Raw genomic sequence first — 16,682 nt, 5'->3', positions numbered from 1 at the left:
CTATTCCGTCCTCTCTTGAGGAATTAAACAGGGTTGTAGGCGAAGATTTCAACTCCCCAACAAGCACATGAAGAGTCCTAAAATGCTGGTCACAACCCTCGCTATCATTCAATTTTTGTGCCCCAGCATGGACTCTTTCTTTTGAAAATGGGCTTCCATTCAGCCCTGCTTTCTCATGTGTCCTCTTTATTGTTCTCTCTTTTCTGGTTCCAATGAATGGGTTTCCCTGCTGCCCTCCTTTATCTGTCTTTACTGGAAACTGCTTTCACCAACACTAGCTATTTCTGTTTCCCTTTGGGGACTCCTTTTTCAGTGCTTGTTTCGTCTGTTTCCGCCTTCCTCCATACTCCTCTGCACGTTCAAAAACACGTCACGTGTCGCTGTTGTTGTGCCTTCAAAATACAGAACTTTATGGCCTTAAAACGTATCAACCCCTTGTGATCACTATCATGTTCTTCACTATTATTTACTTCTTTGGGGAAGAAAAGTGTCAAATGTTTTTCTTCCCTTTTGCTTTAACTCCCATCTCTTCCCAGACGTCGAGACGTCCCCCAGATTTTAGGGCCACGTTTGTTTGTTTGTTTTATTATTTGTAATGCGCAAGCATACCCTAGGGTATCAGGGCGCAGCAGTTACTTGAATTTGCGAAGCTTAGTTACAACATCAAAAATATGTATATTTAAAAAAACGGTGATAGCAGAATAATATACATATATACAGATAAAAGCAGGTAGGTACGATATGTGCAGATGGCAAGAATATGATAGACTAGACACCAGGTGTGTTAGTCAGCTTGCATTTTCAGCCATAAGACAACCTTAGATCGGATATTTTGATAGGGTAGGTCAATTCTGAGAGCAGGCGGTAGGGAGTTCCACAGTTTGGCTGCTTTCACTGGGAAGCTATTGCCCCTTATGGTGGAACATTTAAAGTTGGGGACAGAAAGGCAGTCTTTATAGGCTGTTCTTGTGGGTCTCAGGGAAGTCTGTCTGTGGAATCTGTCGATTAAATAAGTCGGGGCAGCGTTATTGAGGGATTTGTGAGTAAGTAAAGCAGTTTTTAGGAGAATTTTGTGTTTAATAGAGAGCCAATTATACTGACTGGCTATGTGCTGTGATATGATCTCTTCGTGAGATACCCAGTGCTGCTCTGAGAGCGTTATTCTGCAGAGTTTGTAGTTTGCTAGTGGTGGCTTTAGAAGACCTAATATAGAGAGCATTGCAGTAGTCCAGGCGAGACAGTATGAGGGCTCTAGCGAGTGTCAGGCAACTAGTGTCGGACAGAAAGGGTTTGGCAGCACGGATAAGTTTACACGTGTAAACCGTGGAAGAGGCTAGGGAGTTCACTTGTCTGTTGAAAGAGAAGTTAGAATGCAAGTAAAAGCCCAGTGTTTTAACCTCTTGTCCCACTTTGATGCCATTGCCATCGATCATGAAGGAGGAATAAGTAGGGTCTAATTTCTTTAAGCTGGCGGTCGTACCCAGGATGATGAGTTCAGTTTTATCATCATTCAGGCATAGTCCATGTGTGGCCATCCATGCCTGGATGATGATGTACACTCTATTCACCAAGGCCAAATCCTTTTCATAATCCCCAGAAAGCGGAAGGAGGATCTGGGTATCGTCTGCGTAGTTGGTGTAGGTGATACCGAGAAGATCCAGATCATCAAAAAGGGGCTTGGTAAATATATTGCACAGTTTGGGGGAGACACAAGAGCCCTGAGGCACACCACAGGTGATTGGTATGGGGTCTGCTGCAGCTGTAGGTGAAAAGACCCTCATGGTTCTGCCGTTAGGGAATGATCTAATTCAAGTGATAGCCTCAAAAGAGAAGTGAGCTGAGGTGTGTGAGGTGTGTGCACAGGACAGAGTGGTCAACCAAATAAAAAGCTGTGGAAAGGTCAAGGAGGAGGAGTAGGGCAGGTTGGCCATTATCTCTGAGCTTGTCGATCTGTGATTTAAGGTCAAAAAGAGCAGTCTCAGTCCCATGTTGAGGGCGGAAGAGTGATTGTCAGCTCCTAGTAAATGATATTCTTCCAAGTACTTCTGTATTTGTATGTAGGCGACCTTGTCCAAGATTTTTAGAAGGAAAGGTACAGTCGTCATAGGTCTGTAATTTGTAGGCGTGGCTGGGTCAAGTGTGGGTTTTTTTAGTAGTGGAAGTACCCAAGATTGTTTTAAGTTGGTAGGGATAGAACCGGTACAGAAGGAAGCGTTGATTAACTTTGTGATGAAGGGGGAAAGGTCACGGGCAGCATCTTTAATGAGCTGTGCAGGGTAGAGATCTCCTTGGCAGTTGGAAGGTTTCAGTGACAAAATGATTTTTTCTACTTCAAGTGTAGTGACTTTAGAGAAATTGAAGCAGGTAATTTCCCTTAAGATGGGCTTCTCGGATGGTTTGGAAGGGGGGGTCATTCAAGGAGGCTTTTTTACAGGCGATTTTGTTTTGTAGGGTGGTAATCTTGTTAGCTAAGGCATTTTGGATTTCTGAGCACCAATTTTTATCTTTGGTACAAGTATCTGGTGGCACTATTGGGGTTTCCACTTCTTTAAGGATGGAGAACGATTCCTTCATGTTTGATTTGGCATGGGATATACGGGAGTCAAAGGAGGTTCGTTTTGCTAGGTAGATTTCCTTTTTGTAAAAGGCGGCACGTTTAGTAAGTTTGAGTTTATTAGCTACTGAAGGGAGTTTTTTCCAAGTAACCTCGCAGTTTCTTTTTTGCTGCCTTAAGTTTTTAAGGAATGGTGTATACCATTTGTTTAGGTGCGTTTTGGGCTTACTTTGTCTCAGTTTAAGGGGGGCGATTAGGTCCAACGATGTGGACATGATTTTATTGTATTCCTCGACCAAAGTCTCGGGATCAGAGTTATCAGGGAGTGAGTTGAGTGTGGTGAGTAAGTTCAGGATGAGTCTCTCCACAGTGATACTCTTTTTATTTCTCGTGAGTGGGGGTGGGGCCCTGCTGATCGGCAGGTGTGGGTGGGGCCCTGCTGATCGGGTAGTAGAGACATGAACGATACCAAATGGTGGTCGGTCCAGGCTAAAGGAGAAATATTGGTGATGTTAGCTAGACAATTGTAGTCAGCCACCCAATCGAGTATTCTACCTTTGGCATGTGTGGGTTCCAAACTTCTTTGGGTAAATCCTAATTCAGAAAGGGTATTAAACGTAGTGCTGGCAGACTGGTCTTCTGGGTCTTTGAAGCCCATATTGAAGTCCCCTAGGGTGAGTACTTGAGTGGAGCTTTTAAGGTTGCTGGATATGATGGTGTGAATGTCCTCATCAAAAGTACCTACAGGGCCTGGAGGACGAAAAATCAGGTGGATGTTGAGGGTTTGGGCGTTAGTGAGTGGGACTTTGGCTGATAGTAATTCACAGGAAAGGACGTTGATGGGGGTTACTAATCTCATGGTGAGACTACATTAGTGGATAATCGCAACACCTCCACCTCTAGAGTTAGGTCGGTCTTGTCTCAGGATGGAATAATTATCTGGGACTGCAAGCATGAGCATTGGGCCTGCTGCTGGGTGTAACCATGGGCCTCATTGCGACTCAGGCAGTAAGGGGTTAACGGCACCGTAAAAGGTGTTGGCGCCGTTAAACCCTTACCGCCTAGTTACAAGGTCCCCGCAAAGGGACCTTGGAGGTAATTATGGTACTGCAGTTTGTGGTACCGTAACTACCGCCTTCCCCATTTCCATTGAGCCCTATGGGGGCAAAAATGGGAATGGGGAAGGGCCAATGGTGAATGGGGAATTACCGCCCCGCCAACCTTGGAATGGGGCGGTAATTCCACCATTCACCATGGCGGAGTTGGTAAAATACAGGCTACTAGTGCCATGGTTACCGCCTGGGTCGTAATGAGGTCCCATGTCTGCGTGATAGCCAGGAGGTCGAGGTCTTCTTTGAGGATCAGGTCTGCAATTTCTGTTGCATGCGCTACTAACGATCTAGCGTTGATCAGGGCTCCCTTGATTTGGGGGCTCACGGTACTTGTGGTAGTTATGGTGGGGGGTGGTCTTGTATTAATTCAGTAATGCTCTGTTTGGAGCTGTGTGGAGACTTGGGGTTAGAGTTATGCGGTGAGTTAAGTTTTAAGGTGGTGGGGCTAGGCCGGACTGTTGCGGTTCTTTGTCTGAATGTAGTGGGCATAGAACGGGCGAGAGGCTAGTAGATTTTGGCTAATCTAGCTCTGAATCTTAAATTCCTGTCAATGGTAGGGCAGGAGGAGCTAGTAGATAGCGATGGATTTGAGTCATTTATATCTAGAGGTGAACTGTTAGATAGGTTATTGTTGGGTATAGTCAGGTACGTGGAGGTGGACGAATGAGGTGACATGCTGAACAGTGCTATGTTGTTTATAAGGAGCAGGAGGCAGGCAGGCAGGCTGGTGACCCAAGGAGACATGCTAAGTAATTGTAGCATGTGTGTTTAAGCATATGGAAAGTTGGCCTAGCATTAGGAAAGGTGCTCAGGCCTAGGCCTATGCAAGATTGGGTTCTCCCTAGACATAGTTGGTCAAGGTAAATCCTTGATGGGGTGTGGCACAAATGGTCACATAGAATGAATGGTACTGGTCGTGGAGCATCAGCCAATTCTATAACAAGCAGGTTGCACAATTTGGCGGGCAGTAATAAGGCAAAAGACGTAGCACAAGGGGGGGGCACTGGCCTCAGTCGGGTGAGTAGAGTAGTAAGGGTTCAAACTCGATACCATATGTTGGGGGCCTCATGCGCAGACAATACCAGAGGGGCAGGCAGACATGGGGGCCCTAACCACACATTAGCCGTGCTGTGCTAGTATGAGAAAGTATTGTCATTATGCAGTGAGAAGAGTTGATTAAGGATACACATGGGCATCACCTGGTGACAAGCTAAAGGCAGATGGCTACAATGCAGTGGGGAGCCTCAAGGGCAAGCTAAGGCAACGTCATGAACAGCATCAAATCGAAATCAAGCAACATTCTAAAATGTGGACAACCTCACTAGTCTTCAATAAGTTAGCATGAGATAACAGCAACTGGGATCAGGATAAGCACAAAGGGTAAAAAAGGCAGTGAACGGACCGGGTACATGTAACTTACGTATTACGTAAACAATTAATGAGTATATAACAGGTGGTGCCTGCTCTGGGCTGCTTGCAGCAAGGTAGGCTAACGAATCCCTGTTGAAGTTCATAGGTAACAAATAGTAGGCCAGCCTGGAGGGCAGTCAATCAGGACATGGGTTTGCAGGTGAACGGGAAGAAGTAATGGGGTTCTTAAGCAAGTAGGCGGAGGGCTGAAAGGGCATGCAATGGTGTCATGCAGGTTAGGCGGATGAGCATACTATGCAGCGTTACATGCAGCAACAGCAATTAACAAACATTTGCAAATGTCAGCATTATGAGACCTAGGTCAGCATACAATATATTCGAGCATGAGAGTAACATACCCGGGTTGCTGGTATGTGAGCATACAATCAGTGACGAACAATTACCGCTAACCCAACGCTAACACCTACATAAACATTGAATTAACAAACGAGGAAAGGTTGTTAATAGGCTTGGTGCAGCGACAACGTTGCAAGTGTTCATGCGCAACGTAATGACTGATAATGTTAGGCCAGTTTGGGTGTCGTGGACAGACCAGCAGTGGTATGCATGTTCAAGCGGACACACTGTTGTGGGCAGGGACAGCAGTCTAGTTGCACTGGGTGGAAGGAAAGCTGATTGTCCATGAGATAGTTAACAAAGTTACAAATGTGTGTGCGGAAGGCACGGTGGACACGGTAGAAAGTGGCAATCAGTCATCTCACCGTAAAATAGTTCGACCAGGGACTGGGGCACTCGAGCACAATCAAGCTCAGTCAGGCTCAGTCAGGAAGCAGCCTTTGTCGGTTGCCTTCTTCGGGGCCGGCTTCGCCTGCCGGTGCTCCCCGATAGGCCCAGGGAATGCGGCCATGTCACAAGAATCACCAATGTCTTGCAAGGTATTGCCAATGACGTCTAGATCTACCGCCCTAATACGCAAGAAATGTGCCGCTTCTCTTAATTCACTGCACACTTCATGGTTCATTTTGACTCACTGTGACTGTGCATGGCTGATGCTTGCCCCATGCACTCTGATGGTGGGAAGGTGGTACCCACGTCCAAATGGAATATTCACATAGCACATGACTCAAGTCCATGTAGTAAACCAGTCATTTGTGTATGCAGTCATTGCTATTCATGAAGAAGTATCCGAGGTACTAGTGGTCAAACCTCTGCTCACAGAATAACACAGGAAATGATATGTAATTTAATCCCCGTGGGCACTGCCTCCACTGCCCCAACCTATCCTCTGCCATTTTCCTCGATTGAATGTTTCATGGGCATGACTTTGTCAATCACATTTCTTTCAGTGCCACTGTCAGATCCCAAAACTCTACAGCAAGTGATGGTCCCGATTATTGACCGGTCGACCTGTGATGCCATGTACCATATTGGGTCAACTGTGCCTGCCAGCACCCAGATCATCCTGAGCGACATGATCTGTGCTGGCTATCAAGCGGGTGGAAAAGACTCATGCCAGGTGAGTGCTCTCATGATGCCTATGTTCAGAATGGAAGCGTGGAGTCATGAGAGTGAGGGTGGCCTGGGAGGACATATGGTTGAGTGACACCATGGGTTCTTTACTCATGTTGTATGGAAGCATTTTGTTGTCACCCAACAGTACTCTTTTCATTCACCTCAGAAGTGTGAGAAGTTGAGGTGACTGCTCTGGGGTTCTGGTCGGCGGCCCTGTACGTCTCTGAGAAGGTTAGTAAGATAGATAACACTACCCCCCCTCTACCCGGCACTTCAAGGAGACCTCAAGACCAGTGTCCGAGGCAGCTTTTGGTGGCAGGGGGTGATAGCTCTTAAAGGGGCACCAAACTTCTGAACGATTCATGGGGGATATTTTTTCAGTTAAGGGTCCTCTATTTTTCCTCAGATATGTATGCGCAGACTAAGTGCAGCGAGGGTCCCCTAAATAATTACGGATGTTTGATGGGACCCCTCCAACCCAGAGTGCATTTTTTATTTTTAAATCATTTGCTGAAATTATGTATTTTGCAGCCCAATTTGGGCGAAAAATGTGATGAAAAGGCACACAATTTATAAGTGTTTCTCTACGAAACAACAAAAATATTTAGTACAATTCATGGGCAGTCATGCTTGGTGAATATTTTGAGGGGAGGGGCCAAAATATTTCTTCAAATGAACGCGACCCAGCATGTTGAGGGAGCACGTCATTATTAAGCGGGGAACATTTTTCAAAATAATTGGCTGACATACTGCATTTTGCAGCACCATTTTTGACAAAGAGGTAAAAAGCCATAAAATGTACTGTTGATTCACATGAAAAAGTCCAGGAAATGCCATGCCACCTGCAGTACACTACACAAGAGCACGTTGTAGTATTTTCATGAGGTTGCTCCCACAGCCTATCTGGGCCAGTAACGGTCACTTTAAATCACAAGCATGAAGCTGCTGACACAATCGATCTGTGCTGTTAGTCTCTTAAAGGGATTTACAGTGACCACTAATACACATTGTATGGTTGGTCACTGTAAATCCCTTTAAGAGACACACATACGTGCAGATACACTGTGTTCCAAACATATACATGCGCACACAGCTACACACTCACTCAACTAGTTATTCATGCACACACAGACACATACACACGCGTGCGCGCACACGCACACACACACACACACAATGCATTGCTCATGGGCAGGCAGCACACTCTGTGTATGCAGACGTGCGCATGTGCAACACCAAAGTGGTTGCCAGTGCATGTCTGCGTGTCAGTCACAGGTTTTAGTTTTTTTAAAAAGAAAATATTATCAGGGTGCCGCGCTCTCAACACCAGCCCTAATGCACTCTAAAAATTAAAAAACGGAGTGGTACACTGTAGTCGCACCGGGTGGGAGTCGGGAGGTCGAACTGGCTTTGCCCCTAGCCATGAAGAAACCTGTGTTTCGCAGTCAGCACATGTATAAATCACCAATAACGTAACCAAAAAATCAACTGTCAAAGTATTGAATGAAATGACAACTGTAACTGACAAGGCATATTGTGTAAAACTGGGCGTGTCTGATGCTGGCCCTTTTTTCCACATCTGGCAGTATTGCAGGGTCATGCCAGCATTTCAGTCGATCCCCGGTTTCTTTTTATTCCACACCGGCAAGGCTACCTCCAACCTTTGACTGCTCTATATGCCATTAGTTATTTCAGATCCAGGCAAGAGGTGTCTTTGTCTCCTCCCTAACACTTAGGCCGGCAGTCCCTGCACTCCCCACCCCACCCTACCTGAGGCTGGAAGATCTGATCCCCACTGTTTCCTCCCCTGGTTGATTGTAGATCCCTTGCTGACAAATTGCCCACCCTGCGCCTCTGTTAGCTCGCCACTCCTTTGTTCTCTGCTCCCCTTAATGCATGCTTTCCCCTATGATTGTAGGCGCTATTTTGCTTCTTGAAGTTAAGTCTGCCTCAAAAAACAGATTGTGTATAGGCGCATTATAAAAACACAATAAATACATAAATAAAAAGCATAATAATAATACAAAATACCCTCTGTGCCATTAGGTATTTGAGACCCTGACAGCATTTGTCTTTTTCTATTCCTAGTTTTATTTTCCTTAAAGTCTTCACTTAAATGTCCAGTTGCCTTGTGTCTTTTTCAATTTAAAAGCCAGCAAAGCCAAATCATGTGTGCAAGAAGCGCCATTTTGATCAGATGTTTATTTACAGAGTGTATTGATTCTGTGGAATTCCTTCTAAATAACATACCTTTTTCCAAGGTTTATAGAATAACACTCACAGAATACGTTATTTTCCATTCTACTGGAAATTTGCTACATGAGGGTAATCGCCAATGAATCCGGTACAGAAGAACAAACACACGCTGTGCCTATTCTCACTGCATTTGCAAGCTGCCTCTGCTCTATTGTTTGCGTGTGATGAAGCCATGACATTACGTTTCTTCCTATGTCTTTCAATGAATACCTTTCATGTCGCCATGTCTAGGGAGACTCTGGAGGACCCCTTGTCTGCAAAGCAGGTGATTCCTGGTTCCTGGCCGGCGTTGTGAGCTGGGGAGACGGATGCGCTCAGGCCTATCGTCCCGGAGTCTATACCCTCGTCACTGCTTATAACAGCTGGATCAAGACATGGGTGCCAGATGTGACATTTCAACCGTACATTATAAGCCCAATCCCCAGCAGCAATATCAAGATAACGATGAGCGCCTTCTCGTTCTTCCTCCCCTTTCTTCTTCTGCTTTGCCTTAATGCATTCTAAAGCCATGCATCCTCGTGTGCCTCTTCGGCACCGATCTTCTTCATAGAATGGTCTGCATGTCCAGTCCTCGATAGCCTCTGGCACTGCGATTTTGGGATAAAGATTGACAACTACTTTTAAGATTTTACTATTTTTAAATAAATATTTTGTGGAAGTCATAAAACTATGGCGTGAATTTTTCTCTTGATGACCAAACTTGGAGACCACTGTTCTCGCGATCTCTTCTGAAGTCTAAAGCATTGCAGTGGAGGGATGGTAGAGAAAAAGAGACCTTCCCCATGTCTTGATATTTCATATTTGTTTTGCAATATCCACTGATAGAAAAGCCAAAACATGGTGTGTACACCGACAGATTTTTCAAATTGGCAAATGTTAGCTAATCAAACTTCCTGTAGTTCACGAAAAAACCGTTACGGTGTCGCAGAACTTGCGCGGTGTTGTACTCAGGTAATTGAACGTTTGATAATTATAACGTTGTCATTAAAAGGGATTTTCACCAAAACGATTTTGGCTACACATTGTTTTACTTTTGAAAATTGGTAGAAATTGCTTTACATTTGTACTTTTTAAGAGGTATGAAATAATATATCCTTATAAACCAAGGGAGGGGTCATTATCACAAAATAATGACCCACCACAAAGTTATGGCCCGAGGCAAAGCTGAGGGCAATGCATTGGGGAAGGGTCATTATCCCAAGTGATAATGACCCCTCTGGAGATCTATAAGGCTATTAGCACATGGGTAGTGGCAATATATGTTTAGAGTTTTGGTGTGAAGTGAAAACATTACTTTGTAGTGATTAAAGCTACTAGACGACCTCAGTTAGTAAATTAAATGTGGTTGTGTTTTGTAGTGTTTAAATTACAAGGTTGTTTTCATAAGTTAAGCATTTTAATTGCAAACTTTGTTGAACTGGAGTGGGTTTAACATGAGAATTCATTCGGCCTCATGTAAAAGTAAACACTTTAGCTATGATAAAGTGAAAATATATTCCCATGTTTTAGTTTTCTTTCGGGTGTGTTAAATAGGATATTGCCACAAAAAAGGTCCCCCTAGAAATAAAGTGTCTTGTTGAAACAAACCTTGTCTGGAAATTGCATTGTGGTTATCCTGTCTGCTTTTAAAGTCAAAATGTTCAGAATGCCGTCAATACCAGTAGTTATTGGCTGCGCTCTGAACATTCTGATTGGTTGAGGGGAGGCCAATAATGATCTCCATTTGCTAATAGAAAACAACACTCCATTTTTTCCGGGCACATTTCTCACCACTTTCACTATATTCGAGATACTTATGGTTGTTTTGAATTGGCGCCGCCTTCAAAACATACAAAATATGTTTAGCCAAATTAAAGAAATGACACTACATAAAATTAATTGCAAGTTTCAATATTAAATTGGTTAGTGTACATTCTGAGAATAATCCAAGACACTGTGGTAATTTAAACTGTTGTCAAAAATAGATTTGTCACTTTTGAATCTTTGGCTAAGGAAATTCCGAGACAGCATTCTATGCATGGATTGTTGACAATGACCTTGATGACGTTTCCCTTAAAATATACGTTGACTCCAACAAATTCATCAAATATAATTTGTATGAGTTTGATGGGGTTGATTTAAGATTGCCAGCAGTTGCAATATCTTGTAAAAATGCGCGTTAAGGATTTTGAACGTTTGGGTGTCTCCCTAATTTAGTTGCACTCTGGAAACTATTTATTACACCTATAAGAGGCCCAACCGCTGAACGTGCCCATAAACTTTTAACTCATGGGCGATTTCGGTACTTCGATTTCACATTTCTTTTTGTGGAACTCTGGAGGAGACTACAATATAAAATCTAAGACGTATCCAGCAGCAGGTATTCCCTAAAACCAGGAAGAACAATGCAAATCAAAAATCAGATCTGATCATCTTTCGCATGACACTGTACATATTCTGTTTCACCAAGGGGCAAAAACATTCATAGTGGTCGGCTTCCAGCTGCTATTGATTATAGCCAGATCTATTTGGGAGGTCCTTTTTTTGGTGATTTACATTTAATAAAATATACAAAAACCTAAACCGCATGAGGTTAGATCCATCTAATTCACCCACAAGGGAAGGTTGCATACATGAACACAAGCTGAAAACATGTTATTCCAACAGAACAAGACATATAAAATGTGTTCATGCTTTTGTGCAGTTATTGTAACTAAAGTAAATATCAGATAGATTCACATACACTATCAAAAACACAAGACTGGAAAAGAAGGGAGAATATGATTCTCATTCACACACAAAGCGTTCATGTGGGGATAATTAAAACATCCTCACACATGTTCATAGGTCAGTTGTAACATTTGTCTGCCCAGGATAATCGTTTCACATTGCTAGCAAATTGCGTATCTTGTACCTAGTCACCTATCCTAATTTATTTCTGTGACCGCCATTTTCGTAAAGTCTCTATCTTGGCTACAAACAAAGTTTTGCATAATCACGATTTGCGTCCAGTTCCCAAACCATCCAAACTATGAAAGACAAGACCAAGAGCAACCCAAGATCTTGTTCAAACCAAACCGATAGTCATGCCAAAGTTTAATGGTAAGTTCGTGGGTGCCCTTTGGATGACCTGGCTGTTTTACCTGTTTTGGCACGTACTAGGAAGAGCCAATGCAGATGATTCCGATGCAGAGACAATGGGATCTACTCCACTAAACCAAAGTCACAACTAAGGGACCATAGAAGACGGATGATACATCCAGTATGTTTTGAACTTACACACAAGGAAATATGCCCAGATTTGATAAAGGCAAACTGCCGAAACACGTGTCATCCAAAGGGCACACACGAATTTACCATTAAACTTTGGTGATGGTGATTTAACTTGGCGCTTGGTCTCAAAGAGTATTTGTTATTATGTCTGTTTGAGCGGTTTTTGGCTCTTCACCACCATACTCTATCGAGACGCGTTGAGAATGGGACTAATAGATGAACAGTAAACATTAGTCATAGAAGAACCTACAAATACAACAAGAAAAGTTACAGAGGAGTCGCCGAGCAGTCCGGTAACAAAGATAAAAGCCCTTGGTTTCCATTAACCAATCTCATTATGTGCCGAAAAGTTCGGAGCAGAATTGGGCAGAGCCAATAGCGTCTGAAAATATTGGTTTTCAACTCTCTGGGCCTCTGTATTATCTGATAATCCCCAAACATCCATCCCATATTTGACTGCCCCAAGAGTGCGAGCGATGTAAATTGGCATAATAATCGTGAGTCGTTGCTGTCTGTGTTGAGAGAGAAAATGAAAAATGCCCCCAATGGACTGTCCCATACGCACCACTTATTTTGAGCGCTTGCTCTCTGCAGAAAAGGTCTCTGAAAATCGAATCCCAAAATAATCAAAAATATTTTGCCCTAGGAATTAAAACTGAATTGCACCACAATGAGGGACAATTTGGCTTCCTACTAGCTTGGTGACAGACCATCACTGCCGCTTTGGTTACATTAACCCATTCATCACCAGCGCATATTTATAAAGCAAAATCTGCAAGGCTTTGGGAGTTTGTGCAGTCACCGCAGAATCATCTGCATGCACCCGTGCAGGAAGCCACATCCCACCTATCTTTGAACGTCAGCAGCACAATCTGTTGATTCCTTTTGCAGGTATTAATGTGCAAAGAAAATAAAAGTGGGTCTTAAACACACCCTTGATGAACTCCAGTGCCAATAGGGAACCAAGGCGTCCAATGACCGTCCCCACTGGATTGCACGCAGTCCTTGTTACTAAGATGTAGACTTCTAAGTACGTATACGATATTATCTGGGCATCCGTAGGATCCAAGCGTCTTCCATAGCTTCTCTCTATTAACCTTGTCGAAGGCGGTGTTTGGGTCCATGAAAGCAAAATACACTGGCTCTTTTTTTATGAACATGGAATGGGCAATTGTCAAATTCAGGTTTAATCCCTACTCCGTGGTCCTGAATGATGAGTGGAAACCCAATCGAATTGGGGCAAGAATATCGTTAGTAGCACCCCAATCCTTCAAAGCATCCAGAAGACATCTACCAAAAGGTTTAAAGCTTAGAGGAATCCAACACAGTGCATAATATAAAAAGCTGAGGATGTATTATATTGTTGTTGTAAAAGTGGTGATTAATCTTACGACTGCATGTTCGCATTCACTTCTGTCCGAACATCAGAAATTTGATGGCAGTATCAGGAATGTTGGGAGGTCATCTAGCATCCATGGGCTAAAGCGTGAAACCTGAGATATTAGCTCATGTCCTCCCATTAATCACACCAATTGCTGCTAGATCTACGTCTAACGCAGAGTTAACACTACAATTGTTTTCATACAGTGTGGTTAATGCAGCCATTTTAATTACTAAGGATAAGCATTGAGCCAAAATGAGAAGATTGATTGAATGATTCCCGACTAGGAGAGAACTATTGGAATTCCAGAAGGCAAAGGCTCTTAAAAATGAAAAGACTCAGAGAAGATACGTCTGATGACAGGATTGATAAACAATGAAAAGGGGGTGGCACAATTAAGAACTAGGGAATCTCTTAAAGAGTCAACGGCTTAAACGAAATCCAGACTCTTCTGCAAACTAGATCTGTGGGGTCAGCACCAACATATTTTAACTTGTGAATCCATTGGTTGAATAGATTATGCACTATTCATAGTAATATCCGAGTAAACAATGAACTCTTGACATCAGTGAGCTTGCCTATAGGGACACTGAACAAGAAGCCAAAACTCTTCCCTATGCTCAAATAATGGTGAAAGTGCTTTAAAAGTCCAATACAGCCCTGCGCCATCCTGCTGACCTGTTTGAAACCAAACTCCAACTTTTCTCCCAATCATAACCAAGCCCAAGAATCCTGCCATTGCTTGCCGGTGCCGGTAAACCCGTTACACCCTATTACGAGGTCTCCTCGCGGGACCCGCAATGGGCCCCTGGAAAAACCAGGCGTCCTTACCGGGTCCGGCGAGGGGACCAGGGAGCTAACAATGGGCCTGTGATTAACGGACCCGTTGTTAGCTCCATCCCCATTCCCATTGAGCCCTATGGGGGCTTGAATGGGAATGGGGATGGACCGGGTACCTCGGACCGGGAATTACCGGGTCCGCCAAGGTTGCGATGGCCCGGTAATTCCTCATTTGAGGAACCTGGGCCCGGATCGCGGTATGGAGGCAATCATGCCGCTAAAAGCGGCATGGTTACCTCCAACCTTCTAATGAGGCCCAATGTCTCCAGGAATCTATCCGCGTGTTTCACTCCTTGGATGCAAGGGCGAAATATTTTATTGAAGCACATTTTGAATCCGATTGATCTATAACTAGTTCAGTCCAGTCATGCAGATGCACAATCAGGGGGTATGGCTGATAAATTCTTTCGGTAGTGCCCAGCTTGTGCAATATATGTTAAACCAAATCAAATGTTTCATTCCGAGGCTGGCGGTAAGGGGTTAACAGAGCCGGTAAGGGTGCCGGTGCCATTAACCCCTTACCACCGCATTACCCCCAGCAATTGCGTGCCTGACACTCCGAGCAGCACTACCTTTTTTCCCATCCTTAGCACTTGTGCTTTCTGCTCTGACCGGCACTAGCCCCTCCCCTCTCCCCACACTTTCTTGTTACTGCACTTGCACGATCTTGCACGAGCGGGTCCCACTAAAGGCGGCTGGTTTTACCAGGCGGCCTTAGCGGGTCCCACGAGTAGCCCAGCATGCTAACAGGGTTATTAACGGGCCCGTTGTTAGCATGCTCCCCATTCCCATTCGAGCCCTATGGGGGCTAGAATGGGAAAGGGGATGGGTTCCCTGAATGGGGAAATACCGGGTCTTCCAAGGTTGGAATGGCCCGGTATTTCCCCATTCAGGGAACCCGGATATACTTTAATCCAGAATGCAACCCCAAACATAACATGTATTTCCATCTATATGTCGGTCTTTACCATGTGCACTCCATACACGCCAGTCTTAACCTTCACGGTCTTGCTTTCCGGTTCACGTCTTCCCTTTAGCGCTCTGGGACCCTGTGCTACCATGTAGCACTTTACAGATAAAAAATGGAAGGAACTAAAGTCAATCAACTCTGCTCATCTCACAATTCTCTTGGCTGAAGATAGAAACTTTACTTGGGCTACCCTGGGGAACAGGAATCAATACTGAACCGGATGACTGAATGCATCAACTTACCGAAGCCTATCCAAGTACTGGAACCATCTTAGGATAGTTGCATTGACTATCGAATACGTTGGGCAGATTTAGGTAGACTTAAAGTGTTAATGAAAATGGCTGTATCTATCATGCCTGTGGAGCCCCCAGAATTCTGCCTCACGTGTGCATATTAGACTAGGGGCCAGATTACAGAAACTTTGAAGCGGTGCAAGTGCAAAGTTTGCATGGTATAAGCACTAGGGCACCATTTGCCCTACTTTTGAAAACACTGGGACATATTAAAAAACTATTGCCATGAGAAGTGCAGTTTGGCATTGTATAAGCACCAGGGCAAAAAATTGCAGCAGTGCAAAAAACATACATTTTCAATGTGTATTTTTACCAGGGCAAAGTTTGCCCTAGAGCTAATACCATTCCGTATTAGCACTATGGCAAACTTTACCCTGTTGCAATAATGCAGTGACCATGTGTCTTTTTTGCTTGAGGGCTATTTTGGCTCTGTTGCTTACACCCTGCCAAACTACACATGTCATGGTGCAATAGTTTTCTAATGTGACCATTGTTTTAAAAAAATAGGGAAAACGTTTCTGTAACCTGGCCCCAGGTTAACAGAGGGATTCTTTGGTTTAACGGTAAATGCCTGGGAAACTCAGCAGATCTAACAATGCAAGTCTATGAAGATAAAGCTATTGCAGCGGCTACATGTGGGGCAGAATTCTGGAGGCTACTTTGGGGAGCCAGGAAATATGTGATGAACAGCTTACAGCATGTTCTCTTTCATAGATAAACTGCTGGTTGAAGCCACCGTCCACCAAGGGCCAAACTGCTTTTAATACGCAAGTAACAGTATAGCACAAACATGTGTGATGGAGTAAAAACCTCCAGTACCACAAAGTGTTGGCCCATAAAGAATTTGAAGTACTGCTATTTTACAATTCAAGTACTCTTATTTTACACATCTCTACCCCTGTGTTAGTGTAAAGTAGTCCAATGGTGTGTTCTTTCCCAAGCCCGAGCCTCCGTTTAAGTGCCCCTGTAATATAATAAAAGCGCCTGTGACCCGGATGCAGAATGTGAATGTTCTGCTCATCAGTCACTTCCATAGTCCAGAAAGCTGCTACGAGTTCTGAGGTCTGCCCTGTCAGTTGCTGTCCATGAACAGGCCCACCATGCTTTATTATTAGTAGGCAGTCGCTTGAGAATTTGATGG

General features: G+C 44.1%; 1 protein-coding gene across 1 annotated transcript in view; it reads left to right on the top strand.

The window, feature by feature from the left end:
- The window catches only part of LOC138580917 (serine protease 27-like), a 129,801-nt gene extending 120,329 nt beyond the window's left edge, over positions 1 to 9,472 (top strand). Inside the window, exons 5-6 of the mRNA XM_069651846.1 lie at positions 6,384 to 6,553; positions 9,037 to 9,472. Coding sequence (XP_069507947.1) covers positions 6,384 to 6,553; positions 9,037 to 9,309 — 443 coding nt within the window. The 3' untranslated portion in view covers positions 9,310 to 9,472. The remainder of the gene's footprint in view (positions 1 to 6,383; positions 6,554 to 9,036) is intronic.
- The last annotated feature ends 7,210 nt before the right edge of the window (positions 9,473 to 16,682 follow it).

The sequence above is a fragment of the Ambystoma mexicanum genome, chromosome 3p (assembly GCF_040938575.1).
Source record: "Ambystoma mexicanum isolate Mex_15411 chromosome 3p, UKY_AmexF1_1, whole genome shotgun sequence".
NCBI classification, from domain to species: Eukaryota; Metazoa; Chordata; class Amphibia; order Caudata; family Ambystomatidae; genus Ambystoma; species Ambystoma mexicanum.
Note: the sequence above shows the minus strand (reverse complement) of the source record. Positions and strands in the feature narration are given on the sequence as shown.